The sequence below is a fragment of the Urocitellus parryii genome, chromosome 6 (assembly GCF_045843805.1).
Source record: "Urocitellus parryii isolate mUroPar1 chromosome 6, mUroPar1.hap1, whole genome shotgun sequence".
Lineage (NCBI taxonomy): Eukaryota > Metazoa > Chordata > Mammalia > Rodentia > Sciuridae > Urocitellus > Urocitellus parryii.
In genome coordinates this window covers 173,249,587-173,269,977 of record NC_135536.1, presented here as the reverse complement: position 1 = coordinate 173,269,977, position 20,391 = coordinate 173,249,587, and the positions used below count along the sequence as shown (strand labels likewise).

At 56.8% G+C, this 20,391-nt stretch overlaps 1 protein-coding gene across 1 annotated transcript in view; it reads right to left on the bottom strand.

Moving 5' to 3' along the window:
* Positions 1–444: 444 nt before the first annotated feature.
* The window catches only part of Angpt4 (angiopoietin 4), a 28,702-nt gene continuing 8,755 nt past the window's right edge, over positions 445–20,391 (bottom strand). Inside the window, exons 2-7 of the mRNA XM_026402169.2 lie at positions 10,977–11,123; positions 9,772–9,893; positions 6,703–6,950; positions 4,775–4,890; positions 2,366–2,467; positions 445–615 (exon numbers count right to left, since the gene is read on the bottom strand). Coding sequence (XP_026257954.2) covers positions 445–615; positions 2,366–2,467; positions 4,775–4,890; positions 6,703–6,950; positions 9,772–9,893; positions 10,977–11,123 — 906 coding nt within the window. The remainder of the gene's footprint in view (positions 616–2,365; positions 2,468–4,774; positions 4,891–6,702; positions 6,951–9,771; positions 9,894–10,976; positions 11,124–20,391) is intronic.

The following is a 20,391-nucleotide window of genomic DNA, read 5'->3' as shown; positions in this document are numbered from 1 at the left end:
GCAACATCCTCACATCCCAGCCCACTGAAGAGGCAGAGGCTCAGAGAAACCCGGCCTGGACTTGTCCAAGTCCCCGAGCAGCAGGGCCAGACAGGGCCCGTGTCCCCACCTCCCAGCACAGGGACCTTTCTACCTCACTCCGGGGCAGAGGGCAGACTGGCCAAGTCCCTCCTGCTGAGTCTTTGTAAAATGAGTGACTTGGGGTGAGTGACCTTGGAAGGCCCCTTCCTGCGCCTGAGATGGCGTCAGTGACATTTTTTCCACCCCACCCTGTGGCCAGGACTGCTGAGTGCTAACCAACCGCCTCCAAATCCCGTGACGTGCCCTCAAATGGGGGACAGATGGTGAGAATGGGAAGATGGCCAGGGACTGACCCCTGGTTCGGACCCTGCGGCCAGTCGCCCAGCACCCCCAGCCCACCTGCGGGCCCGGGCCCCAGCCCACCTACCTGTACAACTGGGCCTCGCTGCCCAGCTGGAATCGCTCGTACTGGGCGTAGGCCTCTTGGTCTTCCCAGTCCTCCAGCTCCACGCGCAGAGAGTAGGTGGCCCTGCTGGTGAGCTGGTGGATGGCCTCATTGCCCAGCCAGTATTCCCCCGCTGGGTTTCCGAAACCCTACGGGGAGGAAGGGACACACCCCTGGCTGAGGAGCTGGGCTAGGCCAGGCTCTGCAGCCCCTTATCCAAGACCACTGTGCCAGGGGGTCAAGTTCACTGACCCCTTGTGAACTGGGCCTAGGAGTGGGCAGCCTCCATATCCCCGAGGAAGAAGACTCAGTCACTTGTCAATGTAAAAGCTCATTCAAAATAATTGAGAGCTGGGCACGGTGGGTGGCACAGGCCTGTCATCCAAGCAGCTCAGGAGGCTGAGGCAGGAGGGTCATGAGTTCAAAGCCGCCTCAGCAACTTAGTGAGGCCTTAAGCAACTTGGCAAGACCCTGAGTCTAATAACATACAAAAAGGGCTGAGGATGTGGCTCAGTGGTTGAGTGCTCCTGGGTTCAATCCTAGGACCACCCACCCCCCCCCAAAAAAAAATTGAGATCACATTTCTTTGAAGTTCAAGAGCAGACAAAAATAATAATCACAACAGAATAGTGATTGCCTTTGGGGAAATATTGACTGGAAGGGGGCACAAGGGGGTTTCTGGGTGCTGGCAGGGTTGTCTGTCTAGCTCTGAATGGGGGTCAGATGGTTGAATACATGTGTGAAAGTTAATCGAGGTGTACACTTAATTACTTATTAAACCTGTGCACTTGGCTGCACGGATATCATACCTCGGTTAAAAAAAATTAAAACTTCATCTGCTACCTAGATGGCAGAACAAACTCTGTTCACTGACAGAGCCACTCTGCAAGGCAGAAATGTAAAGCTAAGAGCGCAAGGAGTGTCCTGTCCCGCGTGACAACAACCAACGCATTGGCAGAAAGACAATTCAGCACCAAGGACAGGGGCACACCTAAGCCCCGCCCCCCGCTTGAATCAAGCCGCAAAGGGTCAGTACCCAGCACTCCTGCGCGTGTTTCTGCATCTTTGGCATTTAAAATTTTTTTTTTGTTGTTTGGTTGTAGATGGACACAACACCTTTTTTGTTTATCTACTTTTATGTGGTGCTGAGGATCGAACCCGGTGCCTCACACATGCTAGGCGAGTGCTCTAGCTCTGAGCCACAGCCCCGGCCCTGCATTTTTAGCATTTTATAAAGATGTTTTTTAAAATATCAATAGATACAAGAACATTCATGAATTTATATCCAATGTATTTATTTTAAGTATTTATCCAATGAACTAAAAGCAAATAATATTTTACTTTTGAAAACTTTCAAGGGTTTTTAAGTCAGCTTGCCCCAAATCCTTTACTCAAAATTCAATTAAAAAAAAAAAAAAAAAAAAAAAACGGAAAGACTAGCAGACACCACTCCTCATCTTGTACACTGCATGTGGCCTTCGAGCCAGCAGTGCACATTAAAGAACTGGTCTTTAAGATGTGGCCATCAGTGCGTAAAAAGACAAGGACATTTGATTAAGCAGTATACCAGGTGGGTGGGGAGATTTTCTTTTGTCTCCTCCATTTTACATGGGAACAATTTTTTAAGCCATGCACCTATATTACCTTTCCTAAAAGTTGAAACAAAATAAAGTTAAATTTTCGATCTTAGGACGTATATCAGAAATTTCAAAAAGCCGGTTCAATTCCAGGGAATGGGGTCCCAGAAAGTGAATATGCACTGGGAAATCTGTTTGGCTCTAGAAGATCGGATTTTCTTTTTCCTGGGAAGGGGCGAAGGCACACCAGTCCCCGGCCACAACCCCGAGCCTGCATCAGCCCCACTGGCTGCAGAGCCCCTCCCCAGGGTGGCAGTGTCACCTCTTTGTACTCCTTCCAGCTCCGCTGGAAATCCTCGCTGCCATCCACACGGCGCTGGATGAGGGTCCACCCGCCTCCGTTGGACTCCATGCCACAGAACACCTGGGGGACAGGGGAGCAGCTGGAATCCCACGGGGGCAGCCTGAGGCCCCTCCAAGTCCAGAGCAAACCAGGTGGTCAAGAGCACCTGCCAGATCCAGGCTGCCATGCCCATGGGCTGTCACCATTTTCTACAGTGACTGACAGGTAGGGGAGGCCTCAGAACCCCTCTCTCCTTGTTGTGAAAGGTGGGCGTTGACACCTTCACTGTGTGGTCCCCTGCCTCCTGGGCACACTGGTGTGACGGCGAGAATGAGAGGGGTCGAGTCTGCGATGTGCTGGGGACACGAGGACTGACTGGGACTGTCATTGTGGCGGGGCTGCTGCGAGGACTAAGGCCGCAGGTGAAGTCCCTGGTGTGGACTCGAGATGCAAGTCCTACCGTCACGCAGCGGGCAGAGGTTTTCTGAGCACCTTCTGGTGCGAGGCACTGGGGATGCCGATACAGATAAGATCAAAAGAATCCTCCCTCTGAGCTGGCCGTCTACCCCAGCTAGGCCTTCCCGGCCGGCCTCAGTGGACAGATGACTTTTCCAGCCAGTTCTGTGCCAGTTCCATGTTCAACGAATACGTGTCTGGACTGGATAAGTCATCAGTGCATCAGAGGTCAATCAGCCATCAGGGCTGGCTCAGTGTGGAGGAGGGTACAGTAGCCCAGACAGACTACTGACTGTGAACATCTGGGCAACTTAGAATTGAAGGTAGGTCCTCCTTCTTGGAGGAGGTCCCAAGAAGTGACTCCAGAAGGAGTCACTCAGCAATCTTGGAAGGCTCCCTGGAGGTGGTGTCAGAACACAGCATTGAATGATGATGAGACTCCCAGAGAGTGACAGGTGGATGGTGTTTTCAGGGAAAAATGAAACAGGAGTAGAGACTGCAAGATGGGAACAGCCCAAGAGAAGTTGTCGCACCTGTTCTGGGGGTAGCAGTGGGTACAGGAAGGGACTCGGAGGCTCAGAGAGGGGAAGCAGTTGCTTCTGGCAAGTGAGTCAAGAGTAAAGCTGAATCTGGGTGTGGAGGCCCACGCCTGTAATCCCAGTGGCTCAGGAGGCCGAGGCAGGAGGATCTGGAGTTCAAAGCTAGCCTCAGCACTTTAGTGAGGCCCTAAGTAAATTGTTGAGATCCTGTCTCTAAATAAAATCAAAACAGGGCTGGGGATGTGGCTCAGTCATCAAGTGCCCCTCAGTTCAATCCCCAGTACCTGCCCCCCCAAAAAAGGAAAGCTGAGGTGTGAGCCTGGTGTCTCATCTCCCAGACAAGCTCCTCCCTATTACCGTCCCGGTCTCCGTCATCCAGCCTTCTCAATGCCACACTGTGGAATTTACTTACTTTCACACAGTATATTTACTTTAAAAAATGGAATCCTTTTTTAAAAAATTTAAATAAATGCTTAGGTTAAAAATATTTTAAAAGGAAATCTTACCAGTACCATAAATAGAAAACTAGTAACACTTGCCTCTATTCAGATGATTTTAAAAAACAAATCTAATAAACGGGACACGGCGACCCATGCCTGTAATTCCAGTGACTTGGAGGCTGAGGCAGGAGGATTGCAAGTTCAAAGCCAGCCTCAGCAGCTTAGTGAGCCCTAAGCAAGTCCGTGAGACCCTGTCTCCCTGGGGATGTGGCTCAGTGGTCACGAGCCTCTGGGTCAATCCCTGGTACTAATCCACAAATCTCCTGAAAGAAATAATGTCGTGGGGTTCTAGCTGGGGTCTGTGCCCACACAGGGCCCTGGGCTCCGTCTCTTTGGTGAGCAGGTGTGTAAGAAGGTGCTGAAGACGGTTTGCAGACGATCTGAGCCACTGTCCCTCACATACTCTGGGGGCTGAAAGGATCACGGAGCAGGACATGGCCACCTGCTCCCATGCCCTCCTCCTTCTGGGCTGCCCAGAGCCCTGCCTCCTGACCCCCTGTTCTCCTCCCACCCCTTCCCACCTGGCGATTGGGCTGAAAGCTCAGGGGACCTTGGGAGCCCCTCATTGAAACGAGCCCCCGGTGCCAACTTCCCAGGGGAGCGGAGCCCAGCTCCTGCCTTCAGTGGGCCCCTGTGAGCTGGAGGTGCTAAGCCCTGGCATTTCCGGTTCCACCTGCGGCACCTCCCTTCCCCACGCAACCATTTCCTGCAGGAGGTGCTCTGGGAACTTTTCCTTCACCTCCTGATCGGACCCCTGACTGGGGGCCCCCCAAAGGTCGGGCACCCCCACCTCCACTGGCATCTTGGATGGTTGAAAAGCCCGCAGCTGCTGGGGTCTGCCTGGGGAGCCCCACTCGGCGCCCTCCGCTCCCCAGCCCCCGGGAGGCACCCACCTTCTTGGGCTCCGAGTCGTTGGCCACACGGATGGTGTAGACGCCGTCGGCGGTGGCTCCGGAGCGGTGGATCTCGGCGCAGTCCTGGAACACCTGCTCAGGGGCCCTCATGGGGGCTACCCGGGGACAAAGCAAAAGTCAGCGGAGGTGAGCAAGGACAGGTGGGGACACCCTGCCCGCTCTGGGCAGGCTCTGAGGGGAGGAGGGCGGAGGCGATGGGGAGCTGGGACAGTGACAGGGGTCCAGGCAGAGAAGGGAGGTGTTCCAGGAAGAGGGAACCGCGGGGGCAGAGGCCCCCAGGTGGGAACAGTCCTGGTGTGTGCGGGGGACACACGGGATGAGGACAGGGGGCCTGGGGCCAAGGCCAGGGAAGGACAGTGACTCATGCCCCAAGATCAGAGCTGGGCTGTGTGAGGAGGGGGAGGCTGGACCGCGAGGGGGAGGAGCGGAGAGGGCAGAAAGGAGATGAGTCTCCGTGGGGCCAGCTGGCCTAGAGCGCCAGGCTGAGCAGCCCCGACCCCTGGGCTGAGGAGGAGCCCCGGGGTCAGAGTGGAGCAGGGCTGGAGGCTGAGCCTCTGAGAGGGGAGCCTCCAGGGGAGGCTGCTGTGCTTTTGGGGAGAGGGAAATGGGCACCTGCCCCTAGGGAGGTACTTCCCAGTTTGCTTCCCTTCAGAGCAGGGTGGGGTCCAGGGTGAGGTGACTGGCCCAAGGACATGGGGGAGGGGGGACGGGACAGAGCCCTCCCTTCTTGGAGCTCCACTGAGCAGGAGGCCTGGCTCTCTCCCCAGCCCTCCCTTTCAGCTGGTCTCTCTGCGGCTCCACATTCAGTCTTCTCTGGAGCTGACCACTGGCCATCAAGGCCCTCCTCCCTCTGGACTCTTTTTCTGGGGTCACAGAGCATTAATTTAATGACTGAAACCACCAGAGTCCTTGGGCCTCCAAGTCTGGCCTGAAAAATAAACTATGAATAAAATACAGAGACTTATGCCTTTAAAAAATTCTTCTTTCTTTTCATGGTATTAGGGGTCGAACCCAGGGCCTCGTGCATGCCGTGCCAGTGCTCCACCATGGGGCCACATCCCAAAACTTGAGACAGGGTCTTACTAAGTCACCAAGGCTGGCCTCCAACCTGGTCGCCATCCTCCTGCCTCAGCACCCCCAGTAGCTGGGATTACAGGCCTGCACCACCATGCCTGGCTAAAATGCAGAGATTTTAAATCCTCTCTCTGGTTCAGTTAGTAGGACCCAATTAGAGGTTTGGGCTGTGATTCTACCAGAACCGGATCTCTCTGTGGAGGCAGGCACCTAAGGATGGGGCTGAAGTACCAGAGAGAGGTGTTCAACACCAATGAGAACCAGAAGGCTACCAGGGGCTGGGACTTCACACATGAACAAATCTTCCCAAATCCTGGCTCTGGGACACCTGTCCGAAGGACTCTGTTGTTCCCATATCACAATCGAGGTGACTAGGTCTCCAAATCCACCCCTCCTCGTCTTGGTGTGGCCTTGTTGGCCAGAGGCAGGGGTGTTAGTGGGGAAAAAAATCCTTGGGGTGCTTTACATCCGACCTCCCCACTCCGTTCCATAGGGAGACCGAGGCCCAGGGCAGGGCAGGCCCAGGCAAGAGGGGTGGAGGGTGAATCCTGGAACCAAACTTGCAGTCTGGACTATGACGCCCTGGTTATGGTCATCACTCCATAAACAGATGGGGAAACTGAGGCCGAGAGTGGGGGCGGGGCCTAACCAGGGTCACCTAACTCGGGCAGAGTTTCCACTGCTTCTTTTAGGATTGCTGTTGCTGTTATTTTCCCCGCTGTTGTTCTTTCTATTTTACAGTCGGGGTGGGTGGGCCGTACCCCTGATGTGTGCCAGCCTCCTCCCGCGCTCCTCTCCCCGCCGGGCGCCCCACCCACTCACCGCGCGCTCACCTGCCGCGCTCCCGCCGGGGCCCTGCGCCATCACGTGCACCAGGCGCTGCACCGACTCCAGCAGTTGGCGCTGCTGCATCTGCAGAAGGCTCGAGTTGCTGCTGGCGAGGCGCAGACTGCGCTCCAGGACAGCCAGGGCGCCGCTGTGGTTGCCCAGCAGGCGCCGCAGCTGCTCCTCCTCCTCGCGGAGGCTGGCCAGGTCCTCCTGCTGCTGCGTCTCCAGGGCCTGCAACCGCGTCTCCAGCGCGCTGCGGAGCGGGGCGCACGGGGTGAGCCCGCCGCCCGCAGAGCACGCACAGAAGGCTTGCGGGGAGGCTCAGAGAAATCCGGTTCTGGGTTACACCGCCCCGCAGTCCGTGCCCACGTAGCCCAGACCGAGGAAGGGAGGAAGGAGAGACCCGGCCCCGGAGTAGTATGGTTTGGGATCCAGAAAAGGAAAGAGATGGTGGTGCGGGGGGGACACAGCAGCAACCAGACAGTCATTATTAAATCCCAAATATGCTCGTCCTCTGACTCCACAGTCCAGTCTCAGGAGATAGCCTCCAGGGAGCATGGGCCAGGATGCCTTGGGAGATTGCTAGTAAAAGAGAAAAGAAGTGGCTTAGGGCCTCGCTAAGTTGAGGAGACTGGCTGGCTTTGAAATCGCGATCCTCCTGCCTCAGCCTCCTGAGTCTGGGGGATTACAGGTGTGTGTATCACTGCGCCCAGCCAATGCCTCTAGTTCTAACCACGTGTTGGATGACATAAGAAAGATCAAAGGTATTCATGGAAATGTAGAGAGATAGGGTGAACAATATGGGGGAAGAGTGGAAAGACCCTGGGGGACACCCGAGTTTGGAGAGAATGGGAAAGAACGTCCCCACCCTGCTGATTTCTGCAGGGTGGGCAGGGCTGACTTTCATCTTTATTTTTATTATTATTCTTTGAGTGGTGCTGGGGATCAAACCCCTGACCTCTTGCATGCTAGGAAAGGGCTGCACCCACGGCTCAGCCACAACCCCAGCCCTTTACTTTTATGTTATACAGGTCTCCGTTATTACAACAAGGCACAAAGTTATGGGTTAAAAAACAAAGAGGCTTTTTTTTTTTTTTTTAAAGAAAGCTTTCAACTCAGCTCCTCCCCTTTTGGCATTTCATCCTCCAGATTTACTCCCATCTGAGTAAAATGAGATATGGAAGTGTTAGTCACCCTATCACCGTTGGATCAGCAGACTGGAAACAGAAACAATCTCAGTGTCCATTAATTGGGGAGTGGGGGGAATAGATACTTTGGAATAATGGGAAGTTGGAGAAAAGAACCTGCAAGCATGTCATGCAGTTGTAGAGCCATTTCCAAGGAACTGGGGAAAAAATAGGGTGGGAGGTGGGGTGTGCTCTAGTGGGGCTTAAAAACCGGGGTGGGGTGGGGGAAGGCTTGTGCACATTTGCATATTCATAAGAAGCCCTGGAATAGCCACTCCACCAGGACAGAGACTCCTTCATTTATGAATCCCCAGGGTCCTACATGCCTGCACAAGGCGGGCTGAAAAAGTAATTGTTGATACTCCCTGCGGCTCTGAGGCTGAGGCAGGAGGATCGTGAGTTCAAAGCCAGCCTCAGCAAAAGCAAGACGCTAAGCAACTCAGTGAGACCCTGACTCTAAATAAAATACAAAATAGGGCTGGGGATGGGGCTCAGTGGTCAAGTGCCCCTGAGTTCAATCCTTGGTACAAAAAAAAATAAAAATTAAAAATAAAACAAAACAACAACAACAACAACAACAACAACAAAAAACACTTGTTGACCAAATGCAAGGGAGGACTTATAAGAAATGAGGGATAGGCGGGTGGTCACTGGCTTTAGTGGGTTTGTGGCTGAGGGAGGGGACATTTGACTCTATATCCAGTTGTCCTGATCCATTCTCCAGACAGAAATAAGTTCAACCAGGGCAGAAGGAATTTCCTCAGGCTCCAAATTATGCTGCGGGAAGTGAGAATTTGGGTGCTGAAGCTCTAGGATTCTCGCTGTCTTTGTGGATCAAGGCTCATCGATAACATTCTCTGTCTGCACTGATTCTCAGGCACCTGATAACGAGTCCAGAGTAACTGAAAATGTCCCGGTTCTCGCCACCTAGACCTTGGGGTGGGTGGGGGAATAGCAATAAGAACCGCCCTTAACTGTACCCAGATCAGAGGGGGTGGAGGATCTTGTGATGTGATGTGTCCTGGCCAGCACTCGCCAACATCTGGCCCCGCAGAGCGGTCAGTGCCTTGTTCAGTAAGTAGATTCTCCCTCCCAGAACTCTGACCTTGGCAGTTCTTCCTCCACTGAACTCGAAACCAAGATAAAATCAGGCCTCAGAAGTCAGAGCTCTCTGCTTTATCTATAACCTGTGTCTATTTTTACCTTGGTAATTTATTTGCATATAATGCAAGAACTCTCTGATATTGCAGACAAGAAATTGCTCACTGGTCTCTTCAGGGAAGGTGATCAGGTGGATGGAATTAGGTGTATTTATTTACAAATAAGTGAAGCCAGAGCTGGGGGGGGGGGTGCACATCTGTAATTCGAGCCATCTGGGAGGCTGAGGCTGGAGGATGGCAAGTTCCAAGCCAGCCTCCACAATTTGGCAAGACCTGGTCTCAAAATAAAAACTCAAAAGGGCTGGAGCTGCAGCTCAGCGGTAAAGCCCCCCTGGACCCAAGTTCCAGAACCAAAACAAACAGCAGCAAAACCCAGAGGTCGAGCTGATTAAAAATCACCAGGTGGGTTGTAGAGCATGTAGATTTCATCCCAATAAAGCAGTTAAGATTTATAAAGCAAAGACAGGGAAAGGGAAGAATGAAAGACAATGAAAGACTGAAGGGAAGAAAGGAGGAAATGTATCCAGGCGACCCAACCCGGAACCGCCTCTTGTCTGCCCACACCACACAGGGGAGTCTGGCCCGGGGCCACCTGGACCCAGCCCTGGGCCTCAGCCCTGTCCAGGACCCAGCCCCTGCCCTCCCTCCCAGTTAGCCTGGGCTCCATGCTCCGTGTGGGTCCTGACCCAGCCTGACTCTGCGCCCACCCCTGGTCCCCAGCGCCCACCTGCTGCGGCCCTGCAGCCGGTGCAGCTCGTTGCTGTGCTGCAGCAGCTGCTTCTCCAGCTCCTCGGTGGACAGCGAGGTCTCCATCATCTGGACCTCCAGGCGCGATGTCTCGTTCAGCACCTGACCCAGCGAGGAGCGGGCGGGATGGGGCTGGGTGAGCCCTAGGGAGCCCTGCCCAGCCCCCACCTGCAGGCCCTGGGTCTGCCATTCGGGAAACTTGCAGACCCACAGACACCCACAGGTCACTCACACCTGCAGCCATGTGACCTCCCTGCCTCATGGCCCTGCGGACTGTCCTCTGGCTGTTCAGGCCCCAGAAGAGGTATCCTTGACCCCCGCAGCCAGTCCTCCAGCAAGTGCTGACAGCCCCACGGTGTCCCTCCACCAACTGCTGTGGCCTCCGTCTCTATCGTCTCTTGTCCAGTGTCCCATGCTAGCCTCCTTAAAGGGTTCCCCAGTCCCACCTCTGTCCCCTTCTATTTCCTACTGAGCAGCCTGATGCAGGCTTTCAAAATACAGCCTCTACTCCAAAGCCTTCTGTGACTCGCATCTTGGGAAGCAGAAAAGCCAGGTCCTGGCCCAGCTGGCCAGGCCCCAGGCCACATGACTCATCTTCTTCTGTCATGTCTCTGCCCCTCCTCTGCCTCTCTCCCCCAGTCATTCCACCACACTGGGTTCCTGGATGTTCCTGGAGCTGCCAGCACAGTCCTACCCCTGGGCCTTTGCACATGCTGTTCTCCCTGTCTGGCACACTCTCCCCAGTGAGTAAGCCTGCCTCTTCTGCTCACTGCTGTAAACTGGGGCCAGGCATCTTGAGTGGTGCCTGATGTTCAGTGGGGGCTCAGCCAACACGTGCCCATCTGCTGCTCATTCCATCAACCCTTTGTCTCTCTCTCTCTCCATCCTTCTCTTCTGCTGTGCCATGCAGAGGGTCCTCGTCACCGAGCTCTCAGGGACTCTTCCTCTCCTGTGTGAACCCCAGGACAGGGCTGTGCTGCACCACCCCTCCCCAGGGCCCAGTGCAGACCTGTCACTGCCCAGTGTCTGCCCACCCCTTTGGGCCTGGGGGGTGACAATTTTAGGACAGGGTTTACTGGGGAGAAGATACCAGGGGCTAGAGGCCCAGGGGAGACTGACCTCACCCAGGGACAGAGGTCAGGACCAGGTGGCCCGGGCTGGCTTGTTCCCCCACCCGCCCGTTACCTTGGCTTCCACGTCGGAGGTGCGGGCCGCCGACTCGTTCAGGAGGTCCGAGCCCAGCTCCAACATGGCGGCCGTTTGGTTCTGGACCATGTGCTGCTGGGCCCGTGCCAGCTTTGACCTCAGATTCATCTGGATGTACCTCTCTAGCTGCGGGGAGACCATGGACAGGGGTCATGGGGAGGACTGGGGGAGCGTCCTGACTCCTGTCCCTCCCACAAGTCTCCATGACGGGCTCAGCTTGTGCTGACAGTCTAGGTGACTGTCCCTGGAGTTTCCTCCTGGCCCCTGCACCTCTAGTCTCATCACATACATGTCCATCCTCTGCCGGGCAGCCAGAGGGATCCCGTTCAACCCAAGTCAAGCCACGCCCTTCCTGCGCTCAGTACCATCTCAGGGTTCCTATCTTGATAGAGGGAAGTCCAAAGTCCTCATCAAGACGGCATTTTCCTCCTAACCAGTCTGGTCCCCTCTCTCCCTCTCCCCCTCCCTCCCTCCCTTTGCTCCAGATGCCTGGCCTCTATGACATCCCTCCAATGCAGCAAGCATATGCCGACCTCAGGGCCTTGGCACCAGTTCCCTCTGTGTTCCTTCTAGAACCTCCCCCAATCTGTCCCCGTCCATGTGGCTCACTCCCCCACATCATTTCAGGTCTCTTCAAACACTTATCTTCCCTGACTCTAAACTCTCATTTGCCCAATGTCAGCTTCATGAAGCGAGGGACGCAGCCTTGGTCACCACTTTATCTCCATGTCTGGCCTGATGCTCGCTGCACAGTGGGTCCGCAGCACATCTATGCTCAATGATGGACAGGGAGCTGCGAGGGTCGGCGGGCAGCGCCCATCTCGTGCCCTTTCCCCAGCTTCCCAGGGGAGGGCCGGCCAGCAGGGGTGGGCCACATCCTGCCCTTGCACAGTCTCACAGCTCCATTCGCCAGCTGTGCCTCCACCTCTGGCCTCCGGTCTGCCAAACAGGGTGACCGCGGTCTCCGAGGGTCCTGAGATGCCCTCGCCAGCTTCACCTCTTTGACAGAACTGACTGCACTTTCCCGAGGGCCAGAGGAGCGGCCTGGTGGGAGGCCAGGACAGAGTCAGAAAGGTGGACAGTGTGTTCCGGGGCTCCGAGCCTCGGGCAGCGCCGGTCCATCCTCCTCATGCTGCACATAAGCATGGCCTCTGGCCATCATCCCCGCCCCTGTGCCTGGCTCCTTTTCTCACCCTCTGGCTCCCAGAGGTCCAGCGAGGCAGCTCCCAGGGTCCCTGGGAACACTGGTGCCCCGCGGGGAGAGGAGGCCGTCTCGGCTGGGGGCCAGGCTCTGGCTGCTCCCTCCAGGTCCCCTCCTCCTCCAGGTCCCCTCCTCCTCCACGTCCCCTCCCATCCCCCCCTAGCCCCGCAGCACTTTGGGAGGAATATGTGCCACTGTCTGATCCCTGTGCCCGAGGGCAGGGCTGGTGCACACAGGAGTGTGGTTCTCCACGTGTGGTGGCCCGGCCTCCCCTGGGCGCACGTGAGGAATCTCGCTGCCAGGCACGCGGTTGGCCCAGCGGTCCCCCGACTGAACCTGATGCTTGAGGTCACGTGACTGTGGGAAACCTCAGGGTGGAGATCGCAGCGGACAGAGGGCCAGACAGACAGGCTGGAGCTTCTCTCGGCCATCGGCTTTTGGCCCCAGCCCATCCCTGTGTGGCTCGTATCTAAAATGAACCCCACGGCCCCCCTGCCTCTGCCATGCTCTGCTCTCCTCCACACAAACTCTTAAACAAGCTCTTTTCTCTCCTCCACACCCAGCCTCCCCTTAAAAATTAATATATTATTATGGTGCCCTTTTTGGGGGTTGGATATTGGGGTGCCAGGGATTGAATTCAGGGGCCCTTGACCACTGAGCCACCTCCCCAGCCCTATTCTGTATTTTATTTAGAGACAGGGTCTCACTGAGTTGCTTAGCTCCTCACTTATGCTGAGGCTGGCTTTGAACTTGTCATCCTCCTGCCTCAGCCTCCCAAGCCGCTGGGATGACAGACGTGTGACATCGCACCCGGCCATTATGGTGCCTTTTGCGCGAACAAAGAAGAACAAGGAAGCGACCTGACCGTGACTCCTCTGTGCCCATGCCCACCACAAATGGCTCTCCTGTCCTGAGAACGCTCCTCCCTCTTTCGTTCACCTTGCTGTGGCCATCCTGGACACCTCACTCAAGGGACACTTCCGTGTCCTGTTTCTTGACCAGTGGGGAGCGTGGCCACTGGAGGTCCCACCTCCCCTGCTTTCCTCCCCTCTCTGTCACCCCCCTCTGACTCCTCCTTTATCAGGTTCCCGATGGCTCTGATGGCCCTCCTGGGCCCCTGCCTCTCTGCACCTCCTCTAGGTCAGGGGTGGGTCCTCAAGGGGGACCCTAGGTCTGTGAGAAGAATTCAGGGGCTCCATGACCTTGAGAGAAAAAGATGACGTCTTCGGTTGACTAACTTGTACTTAAAGCCTCCCGCTTCCTTCAGTTAAGAGCATGGGCCACAGACCAGGCGGATCTCGGGGGGTCCCCGGACTTCGAGGCCAATAGGACTCACGGATACTTTCAGACTTAACGCAGCTGGCAACTGTATTGTGAAATATGCTCCTTCCCATCGTGATTTTGGACATGAGGAAGCCCATCGTGCTATGATTTTATTAAAGATTAGATTTTAATATTTTGTTTTATAATTTCAAAATGACTAGATGTCCTTATGCATTTATTTTATGTGTTTCTGAGGATGACCCATAATCATCACCCGGGACCGAAGGACCCCAGGCCAAAGGACCCAAGGCTCCAACAGCATCGGGGCCCCGGCCAGGCGCCCGACTTCTCCTGGGACTTCCCTATCCCCCACGCTGACGGGACTGTCACCGTCTCCCCTGGACTTCTCCCCTGGACGTCCCCGCCAGCTCCCCCGACCCTGCACCCCATTCTCCCACATCTTTCCCATCTCAGTAGACGGCCCACCTGGTTCTGAAGCCCCCGACCCGGACCTCCACTTTGACTGCTCTTTTTGTCACCCGCCACATTCACCCTCTGGTGGGTTCTGCCCGCTGTGATGCCAATGCAAATGTGGAATCCTTCGCCCACTCCCTCTTCTCCACGGGCTGCCTCTTTGGATCCTCTCCTGCTAACTCAACTGCCCAGGAATCCTAGGGGTGGCTGGCTGGGGCCACCAGGGGACAGGGCCAGCAGAGCTTCCTAGGCTGGTCCCTGACTTTCCCGTTCAGAAGAGGCTCCTGGACCCTGGGTACAAACGCGGACCCCCAGGCCTGAGCTTCTGCTCCTGGGGTGGATCGCAAGCTCATTCCTGAGCTGGGACCTTCCCGGGCATCTCTCCCAAGCCTCCCAGAGGACTCAGAAGACGGGTCCCAGGTCCCCAGCCACCAGGCCAGGTTCCCAGACTTCTCGCCCCGGGGCTTCTTTAGGCTTTCTGGGGACTGAGGGTAATTTGGGGTCACCTCAATTGACTAGAGCTCCCAGAGTGCCCTCACTGGTCCCCCATTGGTCCTGTGGCTCCAAGTGGCCGGGCTGGGCAGAGGCCACCCGCAGCTGGATCCTATCACCCAATTCGCCATGCCGCCCACCAGCACGGGTCCTGGGGCAGATGATCTGAACCAGATGGGCCCAGTTCACTGGCTGGGGCTCTGGAGATCAGATCCACAAGGATGGTGGGGCTGGGTCTGTCTGGAGCCTGGGCACCAACTGGAAGGGCAGGGGAAGGATTCCAGGGAGGAGTGGGCCCAGACAGGGTTTAACCTGCCCCACAACCGAGGCGGACGAAGAGGCTGAGCGCGGGCCCTGGGTTCAAGTTCGGATTCTGCCGCGTCCCAGCCTGGGCCCTTGGAGTTATCACATGTCTCAGAGCCTCGCTGTCACATCTGTGAATGGGAAGGTAAACCCTGTTGGAAAGAAGGCGTGTGGAGAGGGCCTTAAAGAGAAGGAGTTTTGCCAGGCAAGACCCAGGGAAGGGAGGGACGGGAGTGCGTCCACTATTTGAAATTCAAGCAACTCAATGACATCCCGCTCTGATGTCTTCCTATGGAGGGAAAGAGCATTTGTCAACTGCACATCAACAAACGCAGAGGGGGCAGCACGGGCCGGGATTTGAGACGCAGCCCTCAGCTTGTTGCTGGGGGACCTTGGGCAGATGCCTCTGTCAGAGCCTCTTCCCTCAAATGATGATGATCATGCCTCCTAGCTCCAGGTCATCTGGAGCGTTCTGGCGTGTGAAGGGCCCGATGAGTGGTCACACAACCACCGTGTGAACCGTTCTGGTTTGTCTGGGTCATGGGTCAACACCCAATGGTTAAAAAGAACCAGGCTGAACTTCATTCAGTCAGTGGGCTGAGAAGATGCCCCGGACACACTCCAGTAAAAAACAGCAGGGTGCTAAGTGCTACCTATAGTGTGGACCTACTGTGTGTAAGGAAGATACGCACGATTTTTTTTTTTTGGTACCAGGGATTAAATCCAGGGGTGCTTAACCACTGAGCCACATCCCCAGCCCTTTTTGTTTTATTTAGAGACAGGTCTCCTCACTAGTTGCTGAGGCTGGCTTTGAACTCATGATCCTCCTACCTCAGCCTCCCGAGCTGCTGGGGCTTGTGCCACTGCGCCCACCTAATTATGCTTTTCTCAGGCCTGGAGAGGGCTTCTGTCCACACCAGCCTGTGTGGTCTCTCAGAGCCTCAGTTTCACTATCTGAAGAATGGGCACAGAGACGGGGCACAGAGACAGGGGTCCTGAAGGATGGCAGCTGTCCTGGTAATCCCTGGGGTGCCCCTACTGTGCATCAGGAGGCTTGGGGCCCCTGAAGTAGCCTCTCAAGGGCACCTAGCCCAGTCCTTTACAGGAGGGCTCTGCGGTTGGCCCCACTGACAGAGGAGCAACTGGGGGCTCAGACACACGTCGCAGTCAAGATGCTAGGCTTGTCCCCAGGTCCGCTGGTTTGGGGGGCCAGGTCAGGTGGGAGGGTCGGGGCAGAGCAGTGTGAGGACCAGCCCTCCAGCCAGGAGCAGGGGGGACCCAGCAAGCCCCGCTGTGGGCTTCTACCTATTGACCCAGCTGCTGGGTCCCCGTCCCAGGCCTGTTCCTGAACCAGACCAAACAGAACCAGGGTTTGGGTGAGCCAGGCTGTGAGCCAGGTAGAGAAAGCAGAGATCCCCTGGAGCCTCCCCCTGGAGCCTCCCCCTGGAGCCTCCCCCTGGAGCCTCCCCCTGGAGCCTCCCCCTGGAGCCTCCCCCTGGAGCCTCCCCCTGGAGCCTCCTCTGGAGCCTCCTCCTGGAGCCTCCCCCTGGAGTCTCCCCCTGGATCCTCCCCCAGCACACTGCAGAGGGCAGAGACGGCAGGGCTAGGGGCCAGGGCCTCTCTGCCCCCATGACAGGTCCCAGCTCTGCATCTCCGGCTGTGTGACTTCAGTCAAATGACTTGACCTCTCTCTCTCCTTTGTAGTGTTAGGCCCAAGCCCTCAGAGGGGTCCCGGCTCCTCTGTCTCTCCGGCGCCCCACATCCCTGTGGTCCCTAGCCTCGGCCACATGCCGAATCTGATTGCCTCTTCCCACCACCGTCACCCCTCGTGGGGCACATGCCCCCTCACTGCACTCTCAGCCTCTGTCCTCAGTCCCACAGCCTCTAAAGTAAGCCCCACACGTACGAAGCCAGAAGGTCTCGGAAAACCCAAGTCAGACTGTGGCACTCTGTGCCCCAAACCAGGCGGTGGCCCGTCACTTAGGGAGAAGCAGGCTTCTTGGCAGTTTCTTTTCCAGGAAACAAAAGTCTTTGCTTTGGCAATTTGCAAGACCACCCCAACAAGCAGGTTCAAGCCCGGATGCCCTGGGCAGGGGGTGGCCATGAGGGTGAGCCTTCTCTGACCTCGAAGCTGAGACAGGCCATGGCGGGGGAGCCTGCTGGGGTGGCACAGAAGGGCTTTAGCAGAGGTGTACCCCGGGCAGCGCCAAGTGCAGAGGCGGGGTACCCAGGAGGACCACTCAACCCTACCCCCTCCATTCAGAGACGGGGAAACTGAGGTCCCAGTTGGGAGAGGGATAAAGCCGAGGACACATGGACTAAGAGCCACCTTTGGTCCAGATCTGTGAAAACCTGGGAGTCACAGCTGGTCACATGACTTCCTGCGTGTTTCCATTTACATGTAAATTTTTATGATTTTAATTGTTTTGAAGGAGCGATAGAGACACATTGTTCGGAATTCCAAGGAGCCCCAAGGAATGAAATGGAAAACAAATTTCCCAGCGCCGCCCCAGCCTGCGGTTCCTGTCCCCACAGGCCACCGAGGGAGTTTCCTGGGTTTCCTTCCAGAGAAAACTACGCACACCCGCCGCGAGCATGCTTATACCCCCGTCCCCTGCCCTGTGGTCTGCCGGGACGTGGGCTTGGGGACCTGCGCCTGGCTTCTTTTTATTTGACATAATTATGGAAGTTGCGACACATCCATCCAGTGACACTCGCCTGCTGGTGAACAGCTGCGTGCCGGACCACCTAGGCCACCGCTGTCCACTCATCGGGTCCCCAAGGGCAGAGCCTGTAGGTTGCTTCCAGGATTTTGCCATCACCAAGAGGTGAATGTCTTTGTGCACCTGTCATTTATCACCCCTGCAAGGCTTCGAGGGAAGCAGATCCTTCCAAGTGGCACTGCACGTTCAAGGGTGTGTGCCCTGGTGATTGGGACTACTGTTCTCTCCTGGGCTGGCCCAGGGAGTGTCTGGGCAGTTCCACCCTGTGCTGGGAGGAGCCCTGGAGTCTGCAGAGGTGGCCGCAGGAGCCAGAGGGCTGTCCACCCGCACTTGCAGACCCCCGATTCTCCCCAGCCTCCTTCTGACTCCACTGGGAAGCCTTCCCTGACCACCCACCCACAGCAAGCCTTGCCCCACCCGCTGTTCTCTACCCCACTGCCCACCGGGGTGCCCACACTGGTTTCTGCACGGCTCCATGCCGTGTCATTTGATTCCCCCGGGAATCTCAGCCCCCACAGTGCCCCCATTCATGGCCGCAGCTGCGAGGATGGACCAGTAGGAGGCACACAGGTGGCCCTCAGTCAAGAACAGGCAAGCAGGAGGAGCTCGAGTTCAAAGCCAGCCTCAGCCACTCAGTGAGGCCCTGTCTCTAAATAAAATAGGAAACAGGGCTGGGGGCGTGACTCAGTGGCCGAGTGCCCCTGGGTTCAATCCCTGGAACCCGACCCCCACCCCCCAAAAAGAACAGACGAGCTGGTTTTGTACACGGGACCAGATTTCCACGGACCAGCTGTTTGGTAGCTAGAAATAAGTTTGGGCCTCCAGGTCCTGGCCCTGGTCACTGTTGGAGCCCTGAGAGAGGGCAGCAGGGTGGAGCCCAGAGACTGGACAGGCATCCCAAGAAGGGCAGGAAATGAAGGGAAGGAAATGCCAACATGGAGACGAGAGCCTGGGAGGAGGGGGGGGGAGGGGGGGCGCAGAGGAAAGTTCTAGAATGAGTGAGGCACAGTCTCTGTGCTCATTCACTTGATCAGCGGAGTTGTTCAGAGGTGCCAAGATTGTGCAGGGACTGGGGAGACAGCAGGGGAGAGCGGGCCAGGGGCTCCCCGGGAGGGGCTGGGGGCTCGGTGCGCACACACTGGCTCAGGCCTCCGCCGTCTCGCTCACCCATTTTGCAGACAGGGAAAAGCGGTGTGAGGAAGCCTGAGCCTCTTCCGAGTCACAGGCGGCAGAGGATGGATTTAAATGCCAGCATTTGGGTAGAAGAAGGGCGGATGGACACACCCACGCCTGGCGCAGGCGCAGGCGAGCGCAGAAACACCGCGGTGACCCCCAGCAATCGGTGGCTTCCTGTGTGTTCATGATCACAGGGAAAGTGCAGGCATCCAGCACCCAGGGCCCCATCGGGCTACGTGGCGGCCATCCTGAGGGGCCCCCGGAGATCCCTGGCCCTGGTGCTCTCCCGTCCCACTGGGTCACCGTTGGCTGTCCTAGAGATGCTGGTGTGTTCAGGCCGGCGCACGGGCTTCCCTTCTGTCTGGTCACTGGCTCTAGGACAAGAGCCACGCGTCCTGGAGAGGAACCGAGGCCTCACCCATAGGCGCACCAACGAGCCAGCAGCTGACCCTGCGCCACCCACGGAAAAGACCCCAGTGCAGAACGGCCTCCTCCATCTCCTGGATTTCCCTTGCCCCTCAGAAACAGAAAGCTGGGAAATGTCCGAGGTCATTTTAAGCTGATATATGTCCTCGGGGGCTTTGCTTTGCCGCACTCACCCTCTGGTAGCTCCTCTTGCGTCTGATTCCTGCTCCAGGCTTGGCCAGTCACCCCTCCCTCTGCCACCCCTGGACCTGTGGGCCCTGCAGCCAGGCTCCCTCCTGCGGGGTCCAGCCACCCTCTGATTCCTGGCAGACTGAGGTCACTTGTCTTGTCTGGGAGCAGCGCGCCCAGCCCCCCCCAGCTGATCCCCTCCCTGCAGGGAGTCTGTGGTCTTTCCTCCGACAGCTTAGAGCTGGCGCAGGGAGTGGGCAGGAGGCAGGCAGGAGTCAGGGACCAGCAGGACCTTGTGCATCTCTGCCCGGCCACAGTGCCCCAGCAGGGGCCCAGCACCTCCGGACTCCAGCTGTGACCCTGAGTCCAGTCTGGGTGTGGACCCTGCTGGGAGCCGGGAGCTGGGGCCTTTCTTTTCTGTGCAGTGATGTGGCTTCTCAGAGCCACAGTGGCCTCATTGGAAGACGGAGTTCATCGTCCCCCACTCCCAGACTGGCTGGGAGGAGCAGAGGAATGGCCACTGGAATCTGCTCCCTGGGCACTGGGATTCTGTCCAGTTTGTTCTTGGGATCTAGCACACAGTGGGTGCTTACCAACATTTGCTGCATACCTGTGGCCATCCTGCCTTCTGAGTCTCCCCTCTCATGGGGTCCTCTGTCCACCTATGGGTTCTGCCCTTCACAAATGAGTAAACGGAGGGCCGGTGAGGCCAAGTGTTACCCTCAGCCATAAATGCCCATCTTGCACATGTGGCAGCCCAGCAGTGCCTGCAGCTGGGGTGTCAGAGAGAAGATCAGGGCAAGGGGGGAAGGACACGTCCAGATGTCCATAGCCACTGCCCATCACAGAGTCACCCTCAGTGGGGACGGAATGGAAGCATGGCCACATCAGTTCCTGGTCCCCATGGTCCTCGAGAACAGAGTCTATCCCAGGAAGATCTGGCCTGGTCCCTCTGTGCACTCCACCCCCTCATGGTCACGCCCTCCTGGCCCTGTGTGCTCTAGCCACACAGAGCTCCTTTCACCTCCTTGCTAGGTTGCACCCCAGGGCCTTTGCACTCACTGTTCCTTGTGATTGGAATGCTTTCCCCTTCCTTTCCTCACCTGGGAACTAGAGAACTAGCCCAGCTCTGTTCTCCTGATGCAGTCTCTCCCTCCAGGTCAGGTGC